At 48.1% G+C, this 20,000-nt stretch overlaps 1 protein-coding gene across 1 annotated transcript in view; it reads left to right on the top strand.

Annotated features, from left to right (window-relative positions):
• LOC112241035 (metabotropic glutamate receptor 5-like) overlaps positions 1–20,000 on the top strand; it is a 96,854-nt gene that overhangs the window by 38,975 nt on the left and 37,879 nt on the right. The window contains exons 7-8 of the mRNA XM_042311728.1: positions 13,893–14,128; positions 14,731–14,852. Of these exons, the coding sequence (XP_042167662.1) occupies positions 13,893–14,128; positions 14,731–14,852 (358 nt within the window). The remainder of the gene's footprint in view (positions 1–13,892; positions 14,129–14,730; positions 14,853–20,000) is intronic.

Below are 20,000 nucleotides of genomic sequence, written 5' to 3'. Positions count from 1 at the left end.
GCTGTACATTATTAAGGGAGCCTGAGCTAGCACGCTGTACATTATTAATGGAGTCTGAGCTAGAATGAAGTACATTATTAAGGGAGCCTGAGCTAGCACACTGTACATTATTAAGGGAGTCTGAGCTAGCACGCTGTACATTATTAAGGGAGTTGGTGGCCCAATGCCCTTCTGAGACACTATGTTGGTGTTTGTTATTATCTTCAATTAGTACCTCCTAAGGTCTAATGGCCCCATCGCTGGGTGTAAAACAAGTTAACCTATGGTATTGTTTTAAGATGGTCATAGCAATGATTATTTAGCTATTTGATTTGGAATTGTAGGACGCCTGTAAGTTTTGATGAAACATTGATTTAGGCTTTAGCGTTATTAGCCTCTAGAAACACATTGAATAACATAGAGGATGTGTACAGTTGAAGTCGGAAGTTTACATACACTTAGGTTGGAGTCATTAACTCGTTTTTTCAACCACTCCACACATTTCTTGTTAACAAACTATAGTTTTGGCAAGTCGGTTAGGACATCTACTTTGTGCGTGACACAAGTCATTTTTCCAAAAATTGTTTACAGACAGATTATTTCACTTATAATTCACTGTATCACAATTCCAGTGGGTCAGAAGTTTACATACACTAAGTTGACTGTGCCTTTAACCAGTTTGGAAAATGACAGAAAATGATGTCATAGCTTTAGACGCCTCTGTTAGGCAAATTGACATAATTTGAGTCAATTGGAGGTGTACCTGTGGATGTATTTCAAGGCCCACCTTCAAACTCAGTGCCTCTTCGCTTGGCATCATGGGAAAATCAAAAGAAATCAGCCAAGATCTCAGAACATTTTTTTGTAGACCTCCACAAGTCTGGATCATCCTTGGGAGCAATTTCCAAATGCCTGAAGGGGCCACGTTCATCTGTACAAACAATAGTACACCTACTCTACTGTAGGGGTTTAAGTAGTAGGTTTGTCCGTGTGTGTGTGTGTGTGTGTTCAGCGTGTGTGTGTGTGTGTGTTCAGCGTGTGTGTGTGTGTGTGTGTGTGTCTAGCCCTGCCAGGTCAGTAGGTGGTTATCTAGCCCTGCCAGGTCAGTAGGTGTTTTTCTAGCCCTGTCAGGTCAGTAGGTGGTTATCTAGCCCTGCCAGGTCAGTAGGTGGTTATCTAGCCCTGCCAGGTCATTTGGTGGTTATCTAGCCCTGCCAGGTCAGTAGGTGGTTATCTAGCACTGCCAGGTCAGTAGGTGGTTATCTAGCCCTGCCAGGTCAGTAGGTGGTTATCTAGCCCTGCCAGGTCAGAAGGTGGTTATCTAGCCCTGCCAGGTCAGTAGGTGTTATCTAGCCCTGCCAGGTCAGTAGGTGTTTATCTAGCCCTGCCAGGTCAGAAGGTGGTTATCTAGCCCTGCCAGGTCAGAAGGTGGTTATCTAGCCCTGCCAGGTCAGTAGGTGTTTATCTAGCCCTGCCAGGTCAGTAGGTGTTTATCTAGCCCTGCCAGGTCAGTAGGTGTTTATCTAGCCCTGCCTGGTCAGTAGGTGGTTATCTAGCCCTGCCAGGTCAGTAGGTGTTATCTAGCCCTGCCAGGTCATTTGGTGGTTATCTAGCCCTGCCAGGTCAGTAGGTGTTTATCTAGCCCTGCAAGGTCAGTAGGTGCCTATCCATCCCTCCATCTCTTCCTCTGCATCCCTCCATCTCTCCCTCTCCTTAACTCCATCTCTCCCTATCCATCCCTCCACCTCTCCATCTCCTTCCCTCTATCTCTCCCTATCCATCCCTCCATCTCTTCCTCTGCTTAACTCCATCTCTTCCTCTGCATCCCTCCATCTCTCCCTCTCCTTAGCTCCATCTCTCCCTATCCATCCCACCATCTCTCCATCTCCTTCCCTCCATCTCTCCCTCTCCTTCCCTCCTTCTCCATCCCTCCATCTCTTCCTCTGCATCCCTCCATCTCTCCCTCTCCTTAGCTCCATCTCTCCCTATCCATCCCGCCATCTCTCCATCTCCTTCCCTCCATCTCTCCCTCTCCTTCCCTCCTTCTCCATCCCTCCATCTCTCCATCTCCTTCCCTCCATCTCTCCCTCTCCTTCCCTCCTTCTCCATCCCTCCATCTCTCCCTCTCCATCACTCCATCTCTCCCTCTCCTTCTGTCCATCTCTCCTTCTCCGTCCTTCCATCTCTCCCTCTCCTTCGCTCCATCCCTCCATCTCTCCCTCTCCTTCCCCTTCCCTCCATATCACCTTCTCCATCCTTCCATCTCTCCCTCTCCTTCTCTCCATCCCTCCATCTCTCCCTCTCCTTCCCTCCATCTCTCCTTCTCCATCCTTCCATCTCTCCCTCTCCTTCTCTCCATCCTTCCATCCCTCCATCTCCTTCCCTCCATCTCTGCTTCTCCATCCCTCAATCTCTCCCTCTCTCTGATGCACTCCCTCCATCTCTCCCTCTCTATCCCTCCAACTCTCCCTCTCCTTCTCTCCATATCTCCCTCTCCATCCCTCCATCTCTGCTTCTCCATCCCTCCATCTCTCCCTCTCCTTCCCTCCATCTCTCCTTCTCCATCCTTCCATCTCTCCCTCTCCTTCTCTCCATCCTTCCATCTCTCCCTCTCCTTCTCTCCATCCCTCCATCTCCTTCTCTCCATCTCTGCTTCTCCATCCCTCAATCTCTCCCTCTCTCTGATGCATTCCCTCCATCTCTCCCTCTCTATCCCTCCAACTCTCCCTCTCCTTCTCTCCATATCTCCCTCTCCTTCCCTCCATCTCTCCCTCTCCTTCCCTCCATCTCTGCTTCTCCTTCCCTCCATATCTCCCTCTCCATCCCTCCATATCTCCCTCTCCATCCTTCCATCTCTCCATCTCCTTCCCTCCATCTCTGCTTCTCCTTCCCTCCCTCTCTGCTTCTCCTTCCCTCCATCTCTGCTTCTCCTTCCCTCCATCTCTGCTTCTCCTTCCCTCCATCTCTGCTTCTCCTTCCCTCCATCTCTGCTTCTCCTTCCCTCCATCTCTGCTTTTCCTTCCCTCCATCTCTGCTTCTCCTTCCCTCCATCTCTCCCTCTCCTTCCCTCCATATCTCCCTCTCCTTCTCTCCATATCTCCCTCTCCATCCCTCCATATCTCCTTCTCCATCCTTCCATCTCTCCCTCTCCTTCCCTCCATCTCTCCCTCTCCTTCCCTCCATCTCTGCTTCTCCTTCCCTCCATCTCTGCTTCTCCTTCCCTCCATCTCTCCATCTCCTTCCCTCCATCTCTCCCTCTCCTTCCCTCCATATCTCCCTCTCCTTCCCTCCATCTCTGCTTCTCCTTCCCTCCATCTCTCCATCTCCTTCCCTCCATCTCTCCCTCTCCTTCCCTCCATCTCTCCCTCTCCTTCCCTCCATCTCTCCCTCTCCTTCCCTCCATCTCTGCTTCTCCTTCCCTCCATCTCTCCATCTCCTTCCCTCCATCTCTCCCTCTCCTTCCCTCCATCTCTCCCTCTCTCTGATGCACTCCCTCCATCTCTCCCTCTCTATCCCTCCATCTCTCCCTCTCTCTGATGCACTCCCTCCATCTCTCCCTCTCTATCCCTCCAACTCTCCCTCTCCTTTCATCCATCTCTCCCACTCCTTCCCTCCATCTCTCTCTCTCTCTGATGCGCTCACTCCATCTCTCTCTCTCTCTCTGATGCGCTCCCTCCATCTCTCCCTCTCCTTCCCTCCATCTCTCTCTCTCTCTCTGCTGTCCTCCCTCTCCTTCCCTCCATCTATCCCTCTTTCTACATCGTTCAATCTCTACTGTATGACTGTTATTAAAGACTCTCCTCTCCCATCCAGGGAACAGAACAGAGACCACCTACACCTCCAGTTGAAAGCCTATTCTCTTCTCCTCTCCAACTCTTTCCTCCTCTACTCCTTTTTTCTTTCCCCAACTGGAGGAGTGGGTGGTCTCTGTTCTGTTCCTTGGGTGGAAGATAAGATAAGAGAAGAGATGAGAGAGGAGGAGAGAGGAGCGAGGAGACAGGAGCAGAGCAGAGGAGAGTTCTCTTCTCTCCTCTCCTCTCCTCTTCTCTCCACTTCTCTCCTCTCTTCCTCTCCTCCTCTCTCCTCTACTCTCCTCTCCTCTCTCCTCTCTTCTCCTCCTCTCTTTTCTCCTCTTCCACCCAGGGAACAGAACAGAGGCCACCCACTCCTCCAGTTGTATAAGAGTACACAACCACTGCTACTGGGTTACCTAAGGTTTCATACTGATAAAGCTGGGAAGATACAGGGAGAGAGAAGGGTGTGTGGGGCTGTGTGTATTTGTGTGTGTGTTGCTGCTCTCCTTCTCCATCTCTCTCTTCTTTTCATAGCTATCCCTTGCTTTCCATCCATCCCTCTCTCTCTTTCTCTCCATTCCTGTAGTCCCTCAATCTCCATTCCTCCCTCTCCATTCCTCCCTCTCCATTCCTCCCTCTCTTTCCCTCCCTCTCCATTCCTCCCTCTCCATTCCTCCCCCTCCATTCCTCCCTCTCCATTCCTCCCCCTCCATTCCTCCCTCTCTTTCCCTCCCTCTCCATTCCTCCCTCTCTTTCCCTCCCTCTCCATTCCTCCCTCTCTTTCCCTCCCTCTCCATTCCTCCCTCTCTTTCCCTCCCCCTCCATTCCTCCCCCTCCATTCCTCCCTCTCCATTCCTCCCTCTCCATTCCTCCCTCTCTTTCCCTCCCCCTCCATCCTTCTATCTCTACTTTATGAATGTTATGAAAGCTTCTCTTCTCCTCTTCCACCCAGCGAACAGAACAGAGACCACCCACACCTGAGTTTTAAATCCTCTCCTTTCTCCTCTCCTCCTCTCTCCTCTCTTCTCCTCCTCTCTTCTCCTCCTCTCTCCTCTTTCCTCTCCTCCTCTCTTCTCTCCTCCCCTCCTCTCTCCTCTCCTCTTCTCTCCTCTCTCCTCTCCTCCTCCCTTCTCCTCTCCTCTTCTCGCCTCGCCTCGCCTCTCCTCTCTCTCTCCTCTCCTCTCCTCTCTCTCTCCTCTCCTCTCCTCTACACTTCTCTACTCTCCTCCTCTCTGCTCTCTTCCTCTCTCATCTCTCCTCTCCTCTTCTCTCCACTTCTCTCCTCTCTTCCTCTCTCCTCTCCTCCTCTCTCCTCTCCTCTTCTCTCTCCTCTCCTCTCTCCTCTCTTCTCCTCCTCTCTTTTCTCCTCTTCCACCCAGGGAACGTAACAAAGGCCACCCACTCCTCCAGCTGTATAACTGATAGAGTACACAACCTCTGCTACTGGGTTACCTAAGGTTTCATACTGATAAAGCTGGGAAGATACAGGGAGAGAGAAGGGTGTGTGGGTGTGTGTTTATTTGTGTGTGTGTTGCTGCTCTCCTTCCCCATCTCTCTCTCTTCTTTTCATAGCTATCCCTTGCTTTCCATCCATCCCTCTCTCTCTTTCTCTCCACTCCCGTAGTCCCTCAATCTCCATTCCTCCCTCTCCATTCCTCCCTCTCCATTCCTCCCTCTCTTTCCCTCCCTCTCCATCCTTCTATCTCTACTTTATGAATGTTATGAAAGCTTCTCTTCTCCTCTTCCACCCAGCGAACAGAACAGAGACCACCCACACCTGCAGTTGAAATCCTCTCCCTTCTCCTCTCCTCCTCTCTCATCCTCTCTCCTCCTCTCTCCTCTCTTCTCCTCCTCTCTTCTCCTCCTCTCTCCTCTTTCCTCTCCTCCGCTCTCCTCTTCTCCTCTCCGCTTCTCTACTCTCCTCCTCTCCCCTCTCTCCTCTCTCCTCTCTCCTCTCTCCTCCTCTCTCCTCTACTCTCCTCTTCTCTCCTCTCTCCTCTCTCTCTCCTCTCTCCTCCTCTCTCCTCTACTCTCCTCTTCTCTCCTCTCTCTCTCCTCTCTTCTCCTCCTCTCTTTTCTCCTCTTCCACCCAGGGAACGTAACAAAGGCCACCCACTCCTCCAGTTGTATAACTGATAGAGTACACAACCTCTGCTACTGGGTTACCTAAGGTTTCATACTGATAAAGCTGGGAAGATACAGGGAGAGAGATGAGTGTACTCACTGCTTTAGCACACTCTGCTAACCCTGATGTCCTTGCCGTGTCTGAATCCTGGCTCAGGAAGGCCACCAAAAATTCGGAGATTTCCATACCCAACTATAACATTTTCCGTCAAGATAGAACTGCCAAAGGGGGAGGAGTTGCAGTCTACTGCAGAGATAGCCTGCAAAGTAATGTCATACTTTCCAGGTCCATACCCAAACAGTTCGAACTACTAATTTTGAAAATTACTCTCTCCAGAAATAAGTCTCTCACTGTTGCCGCCTGCTACCGACCCCCCTCAGCCCCCAGCTGTGCCCTGGACACCATTTGTGAATTGATCGCCCCCCATCTAGCTTCAGAGTTTGTTCTATTAGGTGACCTAAACTGGGATATGCTTAACACCCCGGCAGTCCTACAATCTAGCTAGATGCCCTCAATCTCACACAAATCATCAAGGAACCCACCAGGTACAACCCTAAATCTGTAAACAAGGGCACCCTCATAGACGTCATCCTGACCAACTGGCCCTCCAAATACACCTCCGCTGTCTTCAACCAGGATCTCAGCGATCACTGTCTCATTGCCTGAATCCGCTACGGAGCCGCAGTCAAATGACCACCCCTCATCACTGTCAAACGCTCCCTAAAACACTTCTGTGAGCAGGCCTTTCTAATCGACCTGGCCCGGGTATCCTGGAAGGACATTGACCTCATCCCGTTAGTTGAGGATGCCTGGTCATTCTTTAAAAGCAACTTCCTCACCATTTTAGATAAGCATGCTCCGTTCAAAAAATGCAGAACTAAGAACAGATATAGCCCTTGGTTCACTCCAGACCTGAATGCCCTCGACCAGCACAAAAACATCCTGTGGCGGACTGCAATAGCATCGAATAGTCCCGGCGATATACAACTGTTCAGGGAAGTCAGGAACCAATACACGCAGTCAGTCAGGAAAGCTAAGGCCAGCTTCTTCAGGCAGAAATTTGCATCCTGTAGCTCCAACACCAAAAAGTTCTGGGACACTGTGAAGTCCATGGAGAACAAGAGCACCTTCTCCCAGCTGCCCACTGCACTGAGGCTAGGTAACACGGTCACCACCGATAAATCCATGATTATCGAAAACTTCAACAAGCATTTCTCAACGGCTGGCCATGCCTTCCTCCTAGCTACTCCAACCTCGGCCAACAGCTCCGCGCCCCCCCCCCCGCAGCTACTCGCCCAAGCCTCTCCAGGTTCTCCTTTACCCAAATCCAGATAGCAGATGTTCTGAAAGAGCTGCAAAACCTGGACCCGTACAAATCAGCTGGGCTTGACAATCTGGACCCTCTATTTCTGAAACTATCCGCCGCCGTTGTCGCAACCCCTATTACCAGCCTGTTCAACCTCTCTTTCATATCGTCTGAGATCCCCAAGGATTGAAAGCTGCCGCAGTCATCCCCCTCTTCAAAGGGGAGACACCCTGGACCCAAACTGTTACAGACCTATATCCATCCTGCCCTGCCTATCTGAGGTCTTCGAAAGCCAAGTCAACAAACAGGTCACTGACCATCTCGAATCCCACCGTACCTTCTCCGCTGTGCAATCTGGTTTCCGAGCCGGTCACAGGTGCACCTCAGCCACGCTCAAGGTACTAAACGATATCATAACCACCATCGATAAAAGACAGTACTGTGCAGCCGTCTTCATCGACCTTGCCAAGGCTTTCGACTCTGTCAATCACCATATTCTTATCGGCAGACTCAGTAGCCTCGGTTTTTCGGATGACTGCCTTGCCTGGTTCACCAATTACTTTGCAGACAGAGTTCAGTGTGTCAAATCGGAGGGCATGCTGTCCGGTCCTCTGGCAGTCTCTATGGGGGTGCCACAGGGTTCAATCCTCGGGCCGACTCTTTTCTCTGTATATATCAATGATGTTGCTCTTGCTGCGGGCGATTCCCTGATCCACCTCTACGCAGACGACACCATTGTATATACTTCCGGCCCGTCCTTGGACACTGTGCTATCTAACCTCCAAACGAGCTTCAATGCCATACAACACTCTTTCCGTGGCCTCCAACTGCTCTTAAACGCTAGTAAAACCAAATGCATGCTTTTCAACCATTCGCTGCCTGCACCCGCACGCCTGACCAGCATCACCACCCTGGATGGTTCCGACCTTGAATAAGTGGACATCTATAAGTACCTAGGTGTCTGGCTAGACTGTAAACTCTCCTTCCAGACTCATATCAAACATCTCCAATCGAAAATCAAGTCAAGAGTCGGCTTTCTATTCCGCAACAAAGCCTCCTTCACTCACGCCGCCAAACTTACCCTAGTAAAACTGACTATCCTACCAATCCTCGACTTCGGCGATGTCATCTACAAAATTGCTTCCAACACTCTACTCAGCAAACTGGATGCAGTTTATCACATTGCCATCCGTTTTGTCACTAAAGCACCTTATACCACCCACCACTGCGACCTGTATGCTCTAGTCGGCTGGCCCTCGCTACATATTCGTCGCCAGACCCTCTGGCTCCAGGTCATCTACAAGTCCATGCTAGGTAAAGCTCCGCCTTATCTCAGTTCACTGGTCACGATGTCAACACCCATCCGTAGCACGCGCTCCAGCAGGTGTATCTCACTGATCATCCCTAAAGCCAACACCTCATTTGGCCGCCTTTCGTTCCATTTCTCTGCTGCCGGTGACTGGAACGAATTGCAAAAATCACTGAAGTTGGAGACTTTTATCTCCTTCACCAACTTCAAACATCTGCTATCTGAGCAGCTAACCGATCGCTGCAGCTGTACATAGTCTATCGGTAAATAGCCCACCCATTTTTACCTACCTCATCCCCATAGTGTTTTTATTTATTTACTTTTCTGATCTTTTGCACACCAATATCTCTACCTGTACATGACCATCTGATCATTTATCACTCCAGTGTTAATCTGCAAAATTGTAATTATTCGCCTACCCCCTCATGCCTTTTGCACACAATGTATATAGACTCCCCTTTTTTTCTACTGTGTTATTGACTTGTTAATTGTTTACTCCATGTGTAACTCTGTGTTGTCTGTTCACACTGCTATGCTTTATCTTGGCCAGGTCGCAGTTGTAAATGAGAACTTGTTCTCAACTAGCCTACCCGGTTAAATAAAGGTGAAATAAAATAAAAAATAAAAATGTGTGTGTGTGTGTGTGTGTGTGTGTGTGTGTGTGTGTGTGTGTGTGTGTGTGTGTGTGTGTGTGTGTGTGTGTGTGTGTAACAAGATCTTGTGTGTGTGTGTTGTGTGTGTGTTTTGTATGTGTGTGTGTGTAACAAGATCTTACAAATTTTCTCCAAACGTCAAATTTCAAAGTTGCTCCAAACTAAAAACATAAAGTTTAGACTCTCATTCTGTGGTTGAGGTAAAGATTAACGTTTGGGACAGGATTAAAACATAAAGTTTAGACTCTCATTCAGGAGTACCAGGTAATAACATGGCTATATACAGGAAGTAACAGGTAATAACATGGCTGTATACAGGAAGTACCAGTACCTAGTCTACAGTTGAAGTCCGGAAGTTTACCAACACCTTAGCCAATTACTTTTAAACTCAGTTTTTCATCATTCCTGACATTTCATCCTATTAAACAATTCCCTGTCTTAGGTCAGTTAGGATCACCACTTTATTTTAAGTTGTGAAATGTGAGAATTATAGTAGATAATTATTTATTTCAGATTTTATTTCTTTCATCACATTCCCAGTGGGTCGGAAGTTTACAAACACTCAATTAGTATTTGGTAGCATTACCTTCGAATTGTTTAACTTGGGTCAAACGTTTCGGGTAGCCTTCCACAAGCTTCCCACAATAAGTTGGGTGAATTTTGTCCCATTCCTCCTGACAGAGCTGGTGTAACTGAGTTGGGTTTGTAGGCCTCCTTGCTCGCACACGCTTTTTCAGTTCTGCCCACAAATGTTCTATAGGATTGAGGTCAGGGCTTTGTGATGGCCACTCTAATACCTTGAGTTTGTTGTCCTTAAGCCATTTTGCCACAACTTTGAAAGTATGCTTGGGGTCATTTTCCATTTGGAAGACCCATTTGTGACCAAGTTTTAACTTCCTGACTGATGTCTTGAGATGTTGCTTTGATATATCCACATAATTTTCCTCCTCATGATGCCATCTATTTTGTGAAGTGCACCAGTCCCTCCTGCAGCAAAGCACCCCCACGTCATGATGCTGCCACCCCCATGCTTCACGGTTGGGATGGTGTTCTTCGGCTTGCAAGCCTCCCCCTTTTTCCTCCAAACATAACAATGGTCATTATGGTCAAACATTTCTATTTTTGTTTCATCAGACCAGAGGACATTTCTCCAAAAAGTACAATCTTTGTCCCCATGTGCAGTTGCAAACCGTAGTGTGGCTTTTTTTATGATGGTTTTGGAGCAGAGGCTTCTTCTTTGCTGAGCAGCCTTTCAGGTTATGTTGATATAGGACTCGTTTTACTGTGAATATAGATAATTTTGTACCTGTTTCCTTCAGCAACTTCAAAAGGTCCTTTACTGTTGTTCTGTGATTGATTTGCACTTTTCACACCAAAGTACGTTCATCTCTAGGAGACAGAGTGCGTCTCCTTCCTGAGCAGTATGATGGCTGCGTGGTTCCATGGTGTTTATACTTGCGTACTATTGTTTGTACAGATGAACGTTGCACCTTGAGGCATTTGGAAATTGCTCCCAAGGATGAACCAGACTTGTGGAGGTCAACAATTTTTTTTCTGAGGTATTGGCTGATTTCTTTTTATTTTCCCATGGTGTCAAGCAAAGAGGCACTGAGTTTGAAGGTAGGCCTTGAAATACATCCACAGGTACACCTCCAATTGACTCAAATTATGTCAATTAGCCTATCAGAAGCATCTAAAGCCATGACATCATTTTCTGGAGTTTTCCAAGCTGTTTAAAGGCACAGTCAACTTAGTGTATGTAAACTTCTGACTTCAATTGTATGTGCAGGGGTACTAGGTAGTTTAGGTAGTTGAGGTAATGTGGACATGTAGGTAGAGGTAACGACTAGTCAATCAGGATAGATAATAGACAGAGTAATAGCAGTGTTGGTAGTAGGGTAGGTAATATAATGTAGGTAGAGGTAAAGACTAGACAACAGGATAGATAATAGACAGAGTAATAGCAGTGTTGGTAGTAGGGTAGGTAATATAATGTAGGTAGGGGTAAAGACTAGACAACAGGATAGATAATAGACAGTCACAGCAGTCACAGCAGTGTTGGTAGTAGGGTAGGTAATATGTACATGTAGGTAGAGGTAAAGACTAGACAACAGGATAGATAATAGACAGTAACAGCAGTGTTGGTAGTAGGGTAGGTAATATAATGTAGGTAGAGGTAAAGACTAGACAACAGGATAGATAATAGACAGTAACAGCAGTGTTGGTAGTAGGGTAGGTAATATAATGTAGGTAGAGGTAAAGACTAGACAACAGGATAGATAATAGACAGTAACAGCAGTGTTGGTAGTAGGGTAGGTACTATGTACATGTAGATAGAGGTAAAGACTAGACAACAGGATAGATAATAGACAGTAACAGCAGTGTTGGTAGTAGGGTAGGTAATATAATGTAGGTAGGGGTAAAGACTAGACAACAGGATAGATAATAGACAGTAACAGCAGTGTTGGTAGTAGGGTAGGTAATATAATGTAGGTAGAGGTAAAGACTAGACAACAGGATAGATAATAGACAGTAACAGCAGTGTTGGTAGTAGGGTAGGTAATATGTACATGTAGGTAGAGGTAAAGACTAGACAACAGGATAGATAATAGACAGTAACAGCAGTGTTGGTAGTAGGGTAGGTAATATGTACATGTAGGTAGAGGAAAAAGTGACTAGTGAATCAGGATAATGTGGACACTACCGGTCAAAACTTTAGAGCATCATTCAAGGTTTTTTTTTTCTTAATTTTTAATATTTTCTTAAGTAAGGTAAAATAACCTAGTAGATGATCCTAGGAGGTTGAACCCTTGCATGGTGGCAAATCAAATCAAATGTATTTATAAAGCCCTTCTTACTTCAGCTGATATCTCAAAGTGCTGTACAGAAACCCAGCCTAAAACCCCAAACAGCAAGCAATGCAGGTGTAGAACCTAGGAGATGATCCCTAGCCTAGGAGGTTGGACCCTTGCATGGTGGTAAAGGAACCTAGTAGATGATCCCTAGCCCAGGAGGTTGAACCCTTGCATGGTGGTAAAGGATCCCTAGCCCAGGAGGTTGAACCCTTGCATGGTGGTAAAGGATCCCTAGCCTAGGAGGTTGGACCCTTGCATGGTGGTAAAGGAACCTAGTAGATGATCCCTAGCCCAGGAGGTTGAACCCTTGCATGGTGGTAAAGGATCCCTAGCCCAGGAGGTTGAACCCTTGCATGGTGATACAGGGTCAAGGGGTGCCCTGCTAATTGACCACATGGTAGCACTGTAACAACTGGTTGAACATTTTGTGAAAAACACTTCAAACGCCTCCCCTCTGGCATCAAATGACTGACCTGCACAAAATTGTATACTTGTTCTCTAACCAAGCTCTCACAAATGATGTTTTATTTCCCAGGATTGCTTCTCAAACAATATGGCCGCTACTGATCAATACATTTTTACAATAAATGCATAGAACTCCGACATGGCTATTTGTAACAAAACTTGGTACACATCTTCCAAACACTGTCAAGACTTAACACATCTGGGCACATTCAGATCAACCACACGGTGGCGCTACGACAGGCACATGTTCATATACAGTGTCGTGATCTGTTTGATCAGTGTGTCCAGCTAACCTGTATAGTACAGTTCGGTTTAGACGTGTGTTGGCTCTGTTGGACAGGAACAATCGTTAACGCAAACTCATAGGCTCATAGCGGCCATATTGTTTCTGCTAGAGTCTTGGAAGGATGTGTATCTATAGATGCTATAGACCCAATCTGGTGCTGATCGGTCTGGCGGTTCTGTATGCATTTAAAAGAAGTCAATGTCATTGAAAAAAGATCCAAAATACACCAAAAGCTTATTATATTGATCATGATCAGTTTGATTTTGAGTTCTGATATTTGGCAAGCGTGGTCAACAAGGGCAATGGTTCCATTTTTTTCTGATGGTGGCACAGTGGGCTGAACCCCGGCGTTGTTGCTTGCAGCTATATTTTTGACGGTGTTATACTGTATACAACAAGTGAATGTGATCGTACAGGTCATACGGTCCACACTGTTCTATTATTACTCTCTTAGCAACAAGACATATACCCTCTCTCTCTCTCTCTCTCTCTCTCTCTCTCTCCTCCCCTCCCTCCCTCCATTCCCTCTTTCTCTCCCCCTTTTCTCTCCCTCCCCTCTCCCCTCTCCCCTCTCCCTCCCCTCTCTTTTTATCCCCTCTCCTACTCCCTCTTTCTCTCCCTCCCCTCTACCCTCTCTCTCTCTCCCTCATCCCCTCTCTTTCTCTCTCCCATCTCCCCCTCTCTCTCTTTCAACCCTCCCCCCCCTCTCCCCTATCTCTATCTCTCTCCCTCCCCTCTTCCCCTCTCTCTCCCACTCCCGCTTTTTCTCCCTCCACTCCCCTCTCCCCTCTCTCTCTTTCAACCCTCCCCTCTTCCCCTCTCTCTCTCTTCCAACCCTCCCCTCTTCCCTCTCTCTCTCTTCCACCCCATCTTTCTCTCCCTCCCCTCTCTTTCTCCCTCCCCCTCTCTCTCTCCCTCCCTCTCTCTCTCCCTCATCCCCTCTCTTTCTCACTCCCATCTCCCCTCTCTCTCTTTCAACCCTCCCCACCTCTCTCTCTCTCTCTCTCCCTCTCCCCTCTCCCCTCTCCCTCTCTCCCTCCCCCCACCCCTCTCACCCTCCCTCCCCTCTCCCTCTCTCTCTCCCTCCCCTCTCCCCTCTCTCTCCATCTCCCTCCTCCAGTGATGGCTGGGCTGACCGGTATGATGTGACAGATGGATATCAGCAAGAGGCTGCGGGGGGAATAACTATAAAGCTGAAGTCAGCCTACATCCCCTGGTTCGACGACTACTACTTGGCTCTGCAACCAGATGACAACACCAGGAACCCCTGGTTCACTGAGTTCTGGCAGCACCGGTTCCAATGTAGACTAAAGGGGCACGCACAGGAGAACACCAAGTACAACCGTACCTGCAATAGTGAGTAGGCTACACAGGCAGTTGTGCTGAAACTGGTTTGGCTCTAGTTGTGTGTAGATGTGCTGAAACTGAAACTGGTTTGACTCTAGTTGTGTATAGATGTGCTGAAACTGATTTGACTCCAGTTGTGTATAGATGTGCTGAAACTGAACCTGGTTTGACTCTAGTTGTGTGTAGATGTGCTGAAACTGAAACTGGTTTGACTCTAGTTGTGTATAGATGTGCTGAAACTGATTTGACTCCAGTTGTGTATAGATGTGCTGAAACTGAACCTGGTTTGACTCTAGTTGTGTATAGATGTGCTGAAACTGGTTTGACTCTCGTTGTGTATAGATGTGCTGAAACTGAAACTGGTTTGACTCTAGTTGTGTAGATGTGCTGAAACTGGTTTAACTCTAGTTGTGTGTAGATGTGCTGAAACTGGTTTGACGCTAGTTGTGTGTAGATGTGCTGAAACTGGTTTGACACTAGTTGTGTATAGATGTGCTGAAACTGAACCTGGTTTGACTCTAGTTGTGTATAGATGTGCTGAAACTGGTTTGACTCTAGTTGTGTGTAGATGTGATGAAGTTTGCCTGTACTGTACCCCGTTCCCTCTGCAGGTAGAGAGTCTCTCCGGCAGCAGTATGCCCAGGACACTAAGATGGGTTTTGTCATCAACGCTATCTACTCCATGGCTTATGGACTACACACTATGCAGCAGACAGTCTGCCCAGGATACCAAGTGGGTGGACCTGTCAGCGTTGGCACATGATAGTGTGTACATGCCTGTGTTTTGACTCTGGATGATGTGTTTCCGGTTACCAGGGTCTGTGTTGTGTTAACACCTCTCTCTGTTCTGTCCTGGTTACCAGGGTCTGTGTTAACACCTCTCTCTGTTCTGTCCTGGTTACCAGGGTCTGTGTTAACACCTCTCTCTGCTCTGTCCTGGTTACCAGGGTCTGTGTTGTGTTAACACCTCTCTCTGTTCTGTCCTGGTTACCAGGGTCTGTGTTAACACCTCTCTCTGTTCTGTCCTGGTTACCAGGGTCTGTGTTGTCCTGTACCAGGATCTGTGTTAACACCTCTCTCTGTTCTGTCCTGGTTACCAGGGTCTGTGTTGTGTTAACTCATCTCTCTGTTCTGTCCTGGTTACCAGGGTCTGTGTTAACACCTCTCTCTGTTCTGTCCTGGTTACCAGGGTCTGTGTTAACACCTCTCTCTGTTCTGTCCTGGTTACCAGGGTCTGTGTTAACACCTCTCTCTGTTCTGTCCTGGTTACCAGGGTCTGTGTTGTGTTAACACCTCTCTCTGTTCTGTCCTGGTTACCAGGGTCTGTGTTGTGTTAACACCTCTCTCTGTTCTGTCCTGGTTACCAGGGTCTGTGTTGTGTTAACACCTCTCTCTGTTCTGTCCTGGTTACCAGGGTCTGTGTTAACACCTCTCTCTGTTCTGTCCTGGACCAGGGTCTGTGTTAACACCTCTCTCTGTTCTGTCCTGGTTACCAGGGTCTGTGTTAACACTCTCTCTGTTCTGTCCTGGTTACCAGGGTCTGTGTTGTGTTAACACCTCTCTCTGTTCTGTCCTGGTTAACCAGGGTCTGTGTTAACACCTCTCTCTGTTCTGTCCTGGTTACCAGGGTCAGTGTTGTGTTAACACCTCTCTCTGTTCTGTCCTGGTTACCAGGGTCTGTGTTAACACCTCTCTCTGTTCTGTCCTGGTTACCAGGGTCTGTGTTAACACCTCTCTCTGTTCTGTCCTGGTTACCAGGGTCTGTGTTAACACCTCTCTCTGTTCTGTCCTGGTTACCAGGGTCTGTGTTAACACCTCTCTCTGTTCTGTCCTGGTTACCAGGGTCTGTGTTAACACCTCTCTCTGTTCTGTCCTGGTTACCAGGGTCTGTGTTAACACCTCTCTCTGTTCTGTCCTGGTTACCAGGGTCTGTGTTGTATTAACTCATCTCTCTGTTCTGTCCTGGTTACCAGGGTCTGTGTTAACACCTCTCTCTGTTCTGTCCTGGTTACCAGGGTCTGTGTTAACACCTCTCTCTGTTCTGTCCTGGTTACCAGGGTCTGTCTGTGTTAACACCTCTCTGTTCTGTCCTGGTTACCAGGGTCTGTGTAACACACCTCTCTCTGTTCTGTCCTGGTTACCAGGGTCTGTGTTAACACCTCTCTCTGTTCTGTCCTGGTTCAGGGTCTGTGTTAACACTCTCTCTGTTCTGTCCTGGTTACCAGGGTCTGTGTTAACACCTCTCTCTGTTCTGTCCTGGTTACCAGGGTCTGTGTTAACACCTCTCTCTGTTCTGTCCTGGTTACCAGGGTCTGTGTTAACACCTCTCTCTGGTCTGGTACCAGGGTTGTGTTAACACCTCTGTTCTCTGTTCTGTCCTGGTTACCAGGGTCTGTGTTAACACCTCTCTCTGTTCTGTCCTGGTTACCAGGGTCTGTGTTAACACCCCCTCTGTTGTGTCCTGGTTACCAGGGTCTGTGTTAACACCTCTCTCTGTTCTGTCCTGGTTACCAGGGTCTCTGTTCTGTCCTCGACCAGGGTCTGTGTTAACACCTTGTTAACAGGGTCTGTGTAACAGGGTCTGTGTTAACACCTCTCTCTGTTCTGTCCTGGTTAACACTGTCTGTGTTAACACCTCTCTCTGTTCTGTCCTGGTTAACAGGGTCTGTGTTAACACTCTCTCTGTTCTGTCCTGGTTACCAGGGTCTGTGTTAACACTCTCTCTGTTCTGTCCTGGTTACCAGGTCTGTGTGGCTAGTGATACATGTTCTACCTGTGTTAAGGATCACTCTCTCTGTTCTGTCCTGGTTAAGGGTCTGTGTTAACACTCTCTCTGTTCTGTCCTGGTTAACAGGGTCTGTGTTAACACCTCTCTCTGTTCTGTCCTGGTTACCAGGGTCTGTGTTAACACCTCTCTCTGTTCTGTCCTGGTTAACAGGGTCTGTGTTAACACCTCTCTCTGTTCTGTCCTGGTTAACAGGGTCTGTGTTAACACAGGGTCTCTCTCTGTTCTGTCCTGGTTACCAGGGTCTGTGTTAACACCTCTCTCTGTTCTGTCCTGGTTACCAGGGTCTGTGTTAACACCTCTCTCTGTTCTGTCCTGGTTACCAGGGTCTGTGTGTTCTGTCCTGTTAAGGGTCACACCTCTCTCTGTTCTGTCCTGGTTACCAGGGTCTGTGTTAACACCTCTCTCTGTTCTGTCCTGGTTACCAGGGTCTGTGTTGTGTTAACACTCTGTTCTGTCCTCAGGGTCTGTTCTGTCCTGGTTAACAGGGTCTGTGTTAACACCTCTCTCTGTTCTGTCCTGGTTACCAGGGTCTGTGTTAACTGTTCTGTCCTCTCCAGGGTCTGTTAACACCTCTCTCTGTTCTGTCCTGGTTACCAGGGTCTGTGTTAACACCTCTCTCTGTTCTGTCCTGCCAGGGTTACCAGGGTCTGTGTTAACACCTCTCTCTGTTCTGTCCTGGTTACCAGGGTCTGTGTTGTGTTAACACTCTCTCTGTTCTGTCCTGGTTACCAGGGTCTGTGTTAACACCTCTCTCTGTTCTGTCCTGGTTACCAGGGTCTGTGTTAACACCTATCTCTGTTGTGTCCTGGTTACCAGGGTCTGTGTTAACACCTCTCTCTGTTCTGTCCTGGTTAACAGGGTCTGTGTTAACACCTCTCTCTGTTCTGTCCTGGTTAACAGGGTCTGTGTTAACACCTCTCTCTGTTCTGTCCTGGTTAACACTGTCTGTGTTAACACCTCTCTCTGTTCTGTCCTGGTTAACAGGGTCTATGTTAACACCTCTCTCTGTTCTGTCCTGGTTAACAGGGTCTGTGTTAACACCTCTCTCTGTTCTGTCCTGGTTACCAGGGTCTGTTCTGTCCTGGTTACCAGGTCTGTGTCTGTGTTAACACCTCTCTCTGTTCTGTCCTGGTTAACAGGGTCTGTGTTAACACTCTCTCTGTTCTGTCCTGGTTTTGTCTCAGGGTCTGTGTTAACACCTCTCTCTGTTCTGTCCTGGTTAACAGGGTCTGTGTTAACACTCTCTCTGTTCTGTCCTGGTTACCAGGGTCTGTGTTAACACCTCTCTCTGTTCTGTCCTGGTTACCAGGGTCTACCTCTCTCTGTTAACAGGGTCTCTCTCTCTGTTCTGTCCTGGTTACCAGGGTCTGTGTTAACACCTCTCTCTGTTCTGTCCTGGTTACCAGGGTCTGTGTTGTGTTAACACTCTCTCTGTTCTGTCCTGGTTACCAGGGTCTGTTCTGTCCTGTGTTAACACTCTCTCTGTTCTGTCCTGGTTACCAGGGTCTGTGTTGTGTTAACACCTCTCTCTGTTCTGTCCTGGTTAACAGGGTCTGTGTTAACACCTCTCTCTGTTCTGTCCTGGTTACCAGGGTCTGTGTTAACACCTCTCTCTGTTCTGTCCTGGTTACCAGGGTCTGTGTTAACACCTCTCTCTGTTCTGTCCTGGTTACCAGGGTCTGTGTTAACACCTCTCTCTGTTTGTGTTAACACCTCTCTCTGTTCTGTCCTGGTTACCAGGGTCTGTGTTGTGTTAACACCTCTCTCTGTTCTGTCCTGGTTACCAGGGTCTGTGGTAACACCTCTCTCTGTTCTGTCCTGGTTACCAGGGTCTGTGTTAACACCTCTCTCTGTTCTGTCCTGGTTACCAGGGTCTGTGTTGTGTTAACACCTCTGTTCTCTGTTCTGTCCTGGTTACCAGGGTCTGTGTTAACACCTGTTCTCTCTGTTCTGTCCTGGTTACCAGGGTCTGTGTTAACACCTCTCTCTGTTCTGTCCTGGTTACCAGGGTCTGTGTTACACTCATCTCTCTGTTCTGTCCTGGTTACCAGGGTCTGGGTTAACACCTCTCTCTGTTCTGTCCTGGTTACCAGGGTCTGTGTTAACACCTCTCTCTGTTCTGTCCTGGTTGCCAGGGTCTGTGTTAACACTCTCTCTGTTCTGTCCTGGTTACCAGGGTCTGTGTTGTGTTAACTCATCTCTCTGTTCTGTCCTGGTTACCAGGGTCTGTGTTAACACCTCTCTCTGTTCTGTCCTGGTTACCAGGGTCTGTGTTAACACCTCTCTCTGTTCTGTCCTGGTTACCAGGGTCTGTGTTAACACTCTCTCTGTTCTGTCCTGGTTACCAGGGTCTGTGTTAACACTCTCTCTGTTCTGTCCTGGTTACCAGGGTCTGTGTTAACACCTCTCTCTGTTCTGTCCTGGTTACCAGGGTCTGTGTTAACACTCTGTTCTGTCCTGGTTCTGTTCTGTCCTGGTTACCAGGGTCTGTGTTGTGTTAACACCTCTCTCTGTTCTGTCCTGGTTACCATGGTCTGTCCTGTGTTAACTCTCTGTTCTGTCCTCTCTGTTGTGTCCTGGTTACTGTGGGTCTGTTCTGTCCTGGTTACCAGGGTCTGTGTTAACACCTCTCTCTGTTCTGTCCTGGTTACCAGGGGTCTGTGTTAACACCTCTCTCTGTTCTGTCCTGGTTACCAGGGTCTGTGTTAACACCTCTCTCTGTTCTGTCCTGGTTACCAGGGTCTGTGTTAACTCATCTCTCTGTTCTGTCCTGGTTACCAGGGTCTGTCTGTGTTAACACCTCTCTCTGTTCTGTCCTGGTTACCAGGGTCTGTGTTAACACCTCTCTCTGTTCTGTCCTGGTTACCAGGGTCTGTGTGTATTAACTCATCTCTCTGTTCTGTCCTGGTTACCAGGGTCTGTGTTAACACCTCTCTCTGTTCTGTCCTGGTTACCAGGGTCTGTGTTAACACTCTCTCTGTTCTGTCCTGGTTACCAGGGTCTGGGTTAACACCTCTCTCTGTTCTGTCCTGGTTACCAGGGTCTGTGTTAACACCTCTCTCTGTTCTGTCCTGGTTACCAGGGTCTGTGTTA

This window comes from Oncorhynchus tshawytscha, linkage group LG33 (genome assembly GCF_018296145.1).
Source record: "Oncorhynchus tshawytscha isolate Ot180627B linkage group LG33, Otsh_v2.0, whole genome shotgun sequence".
NCBI classification, from domain to species: Eukaryota; Metazoa; Chordata; class Actinopteri; order Salmoniformes; family Salmonidae; genus Oncorhynchus; species Oncorhynchus tshawytscha.
Note: the sequence above shows the minus strand (reverse complement) of the source record. Positions and strands in the feature narration are given on the sequence as shown.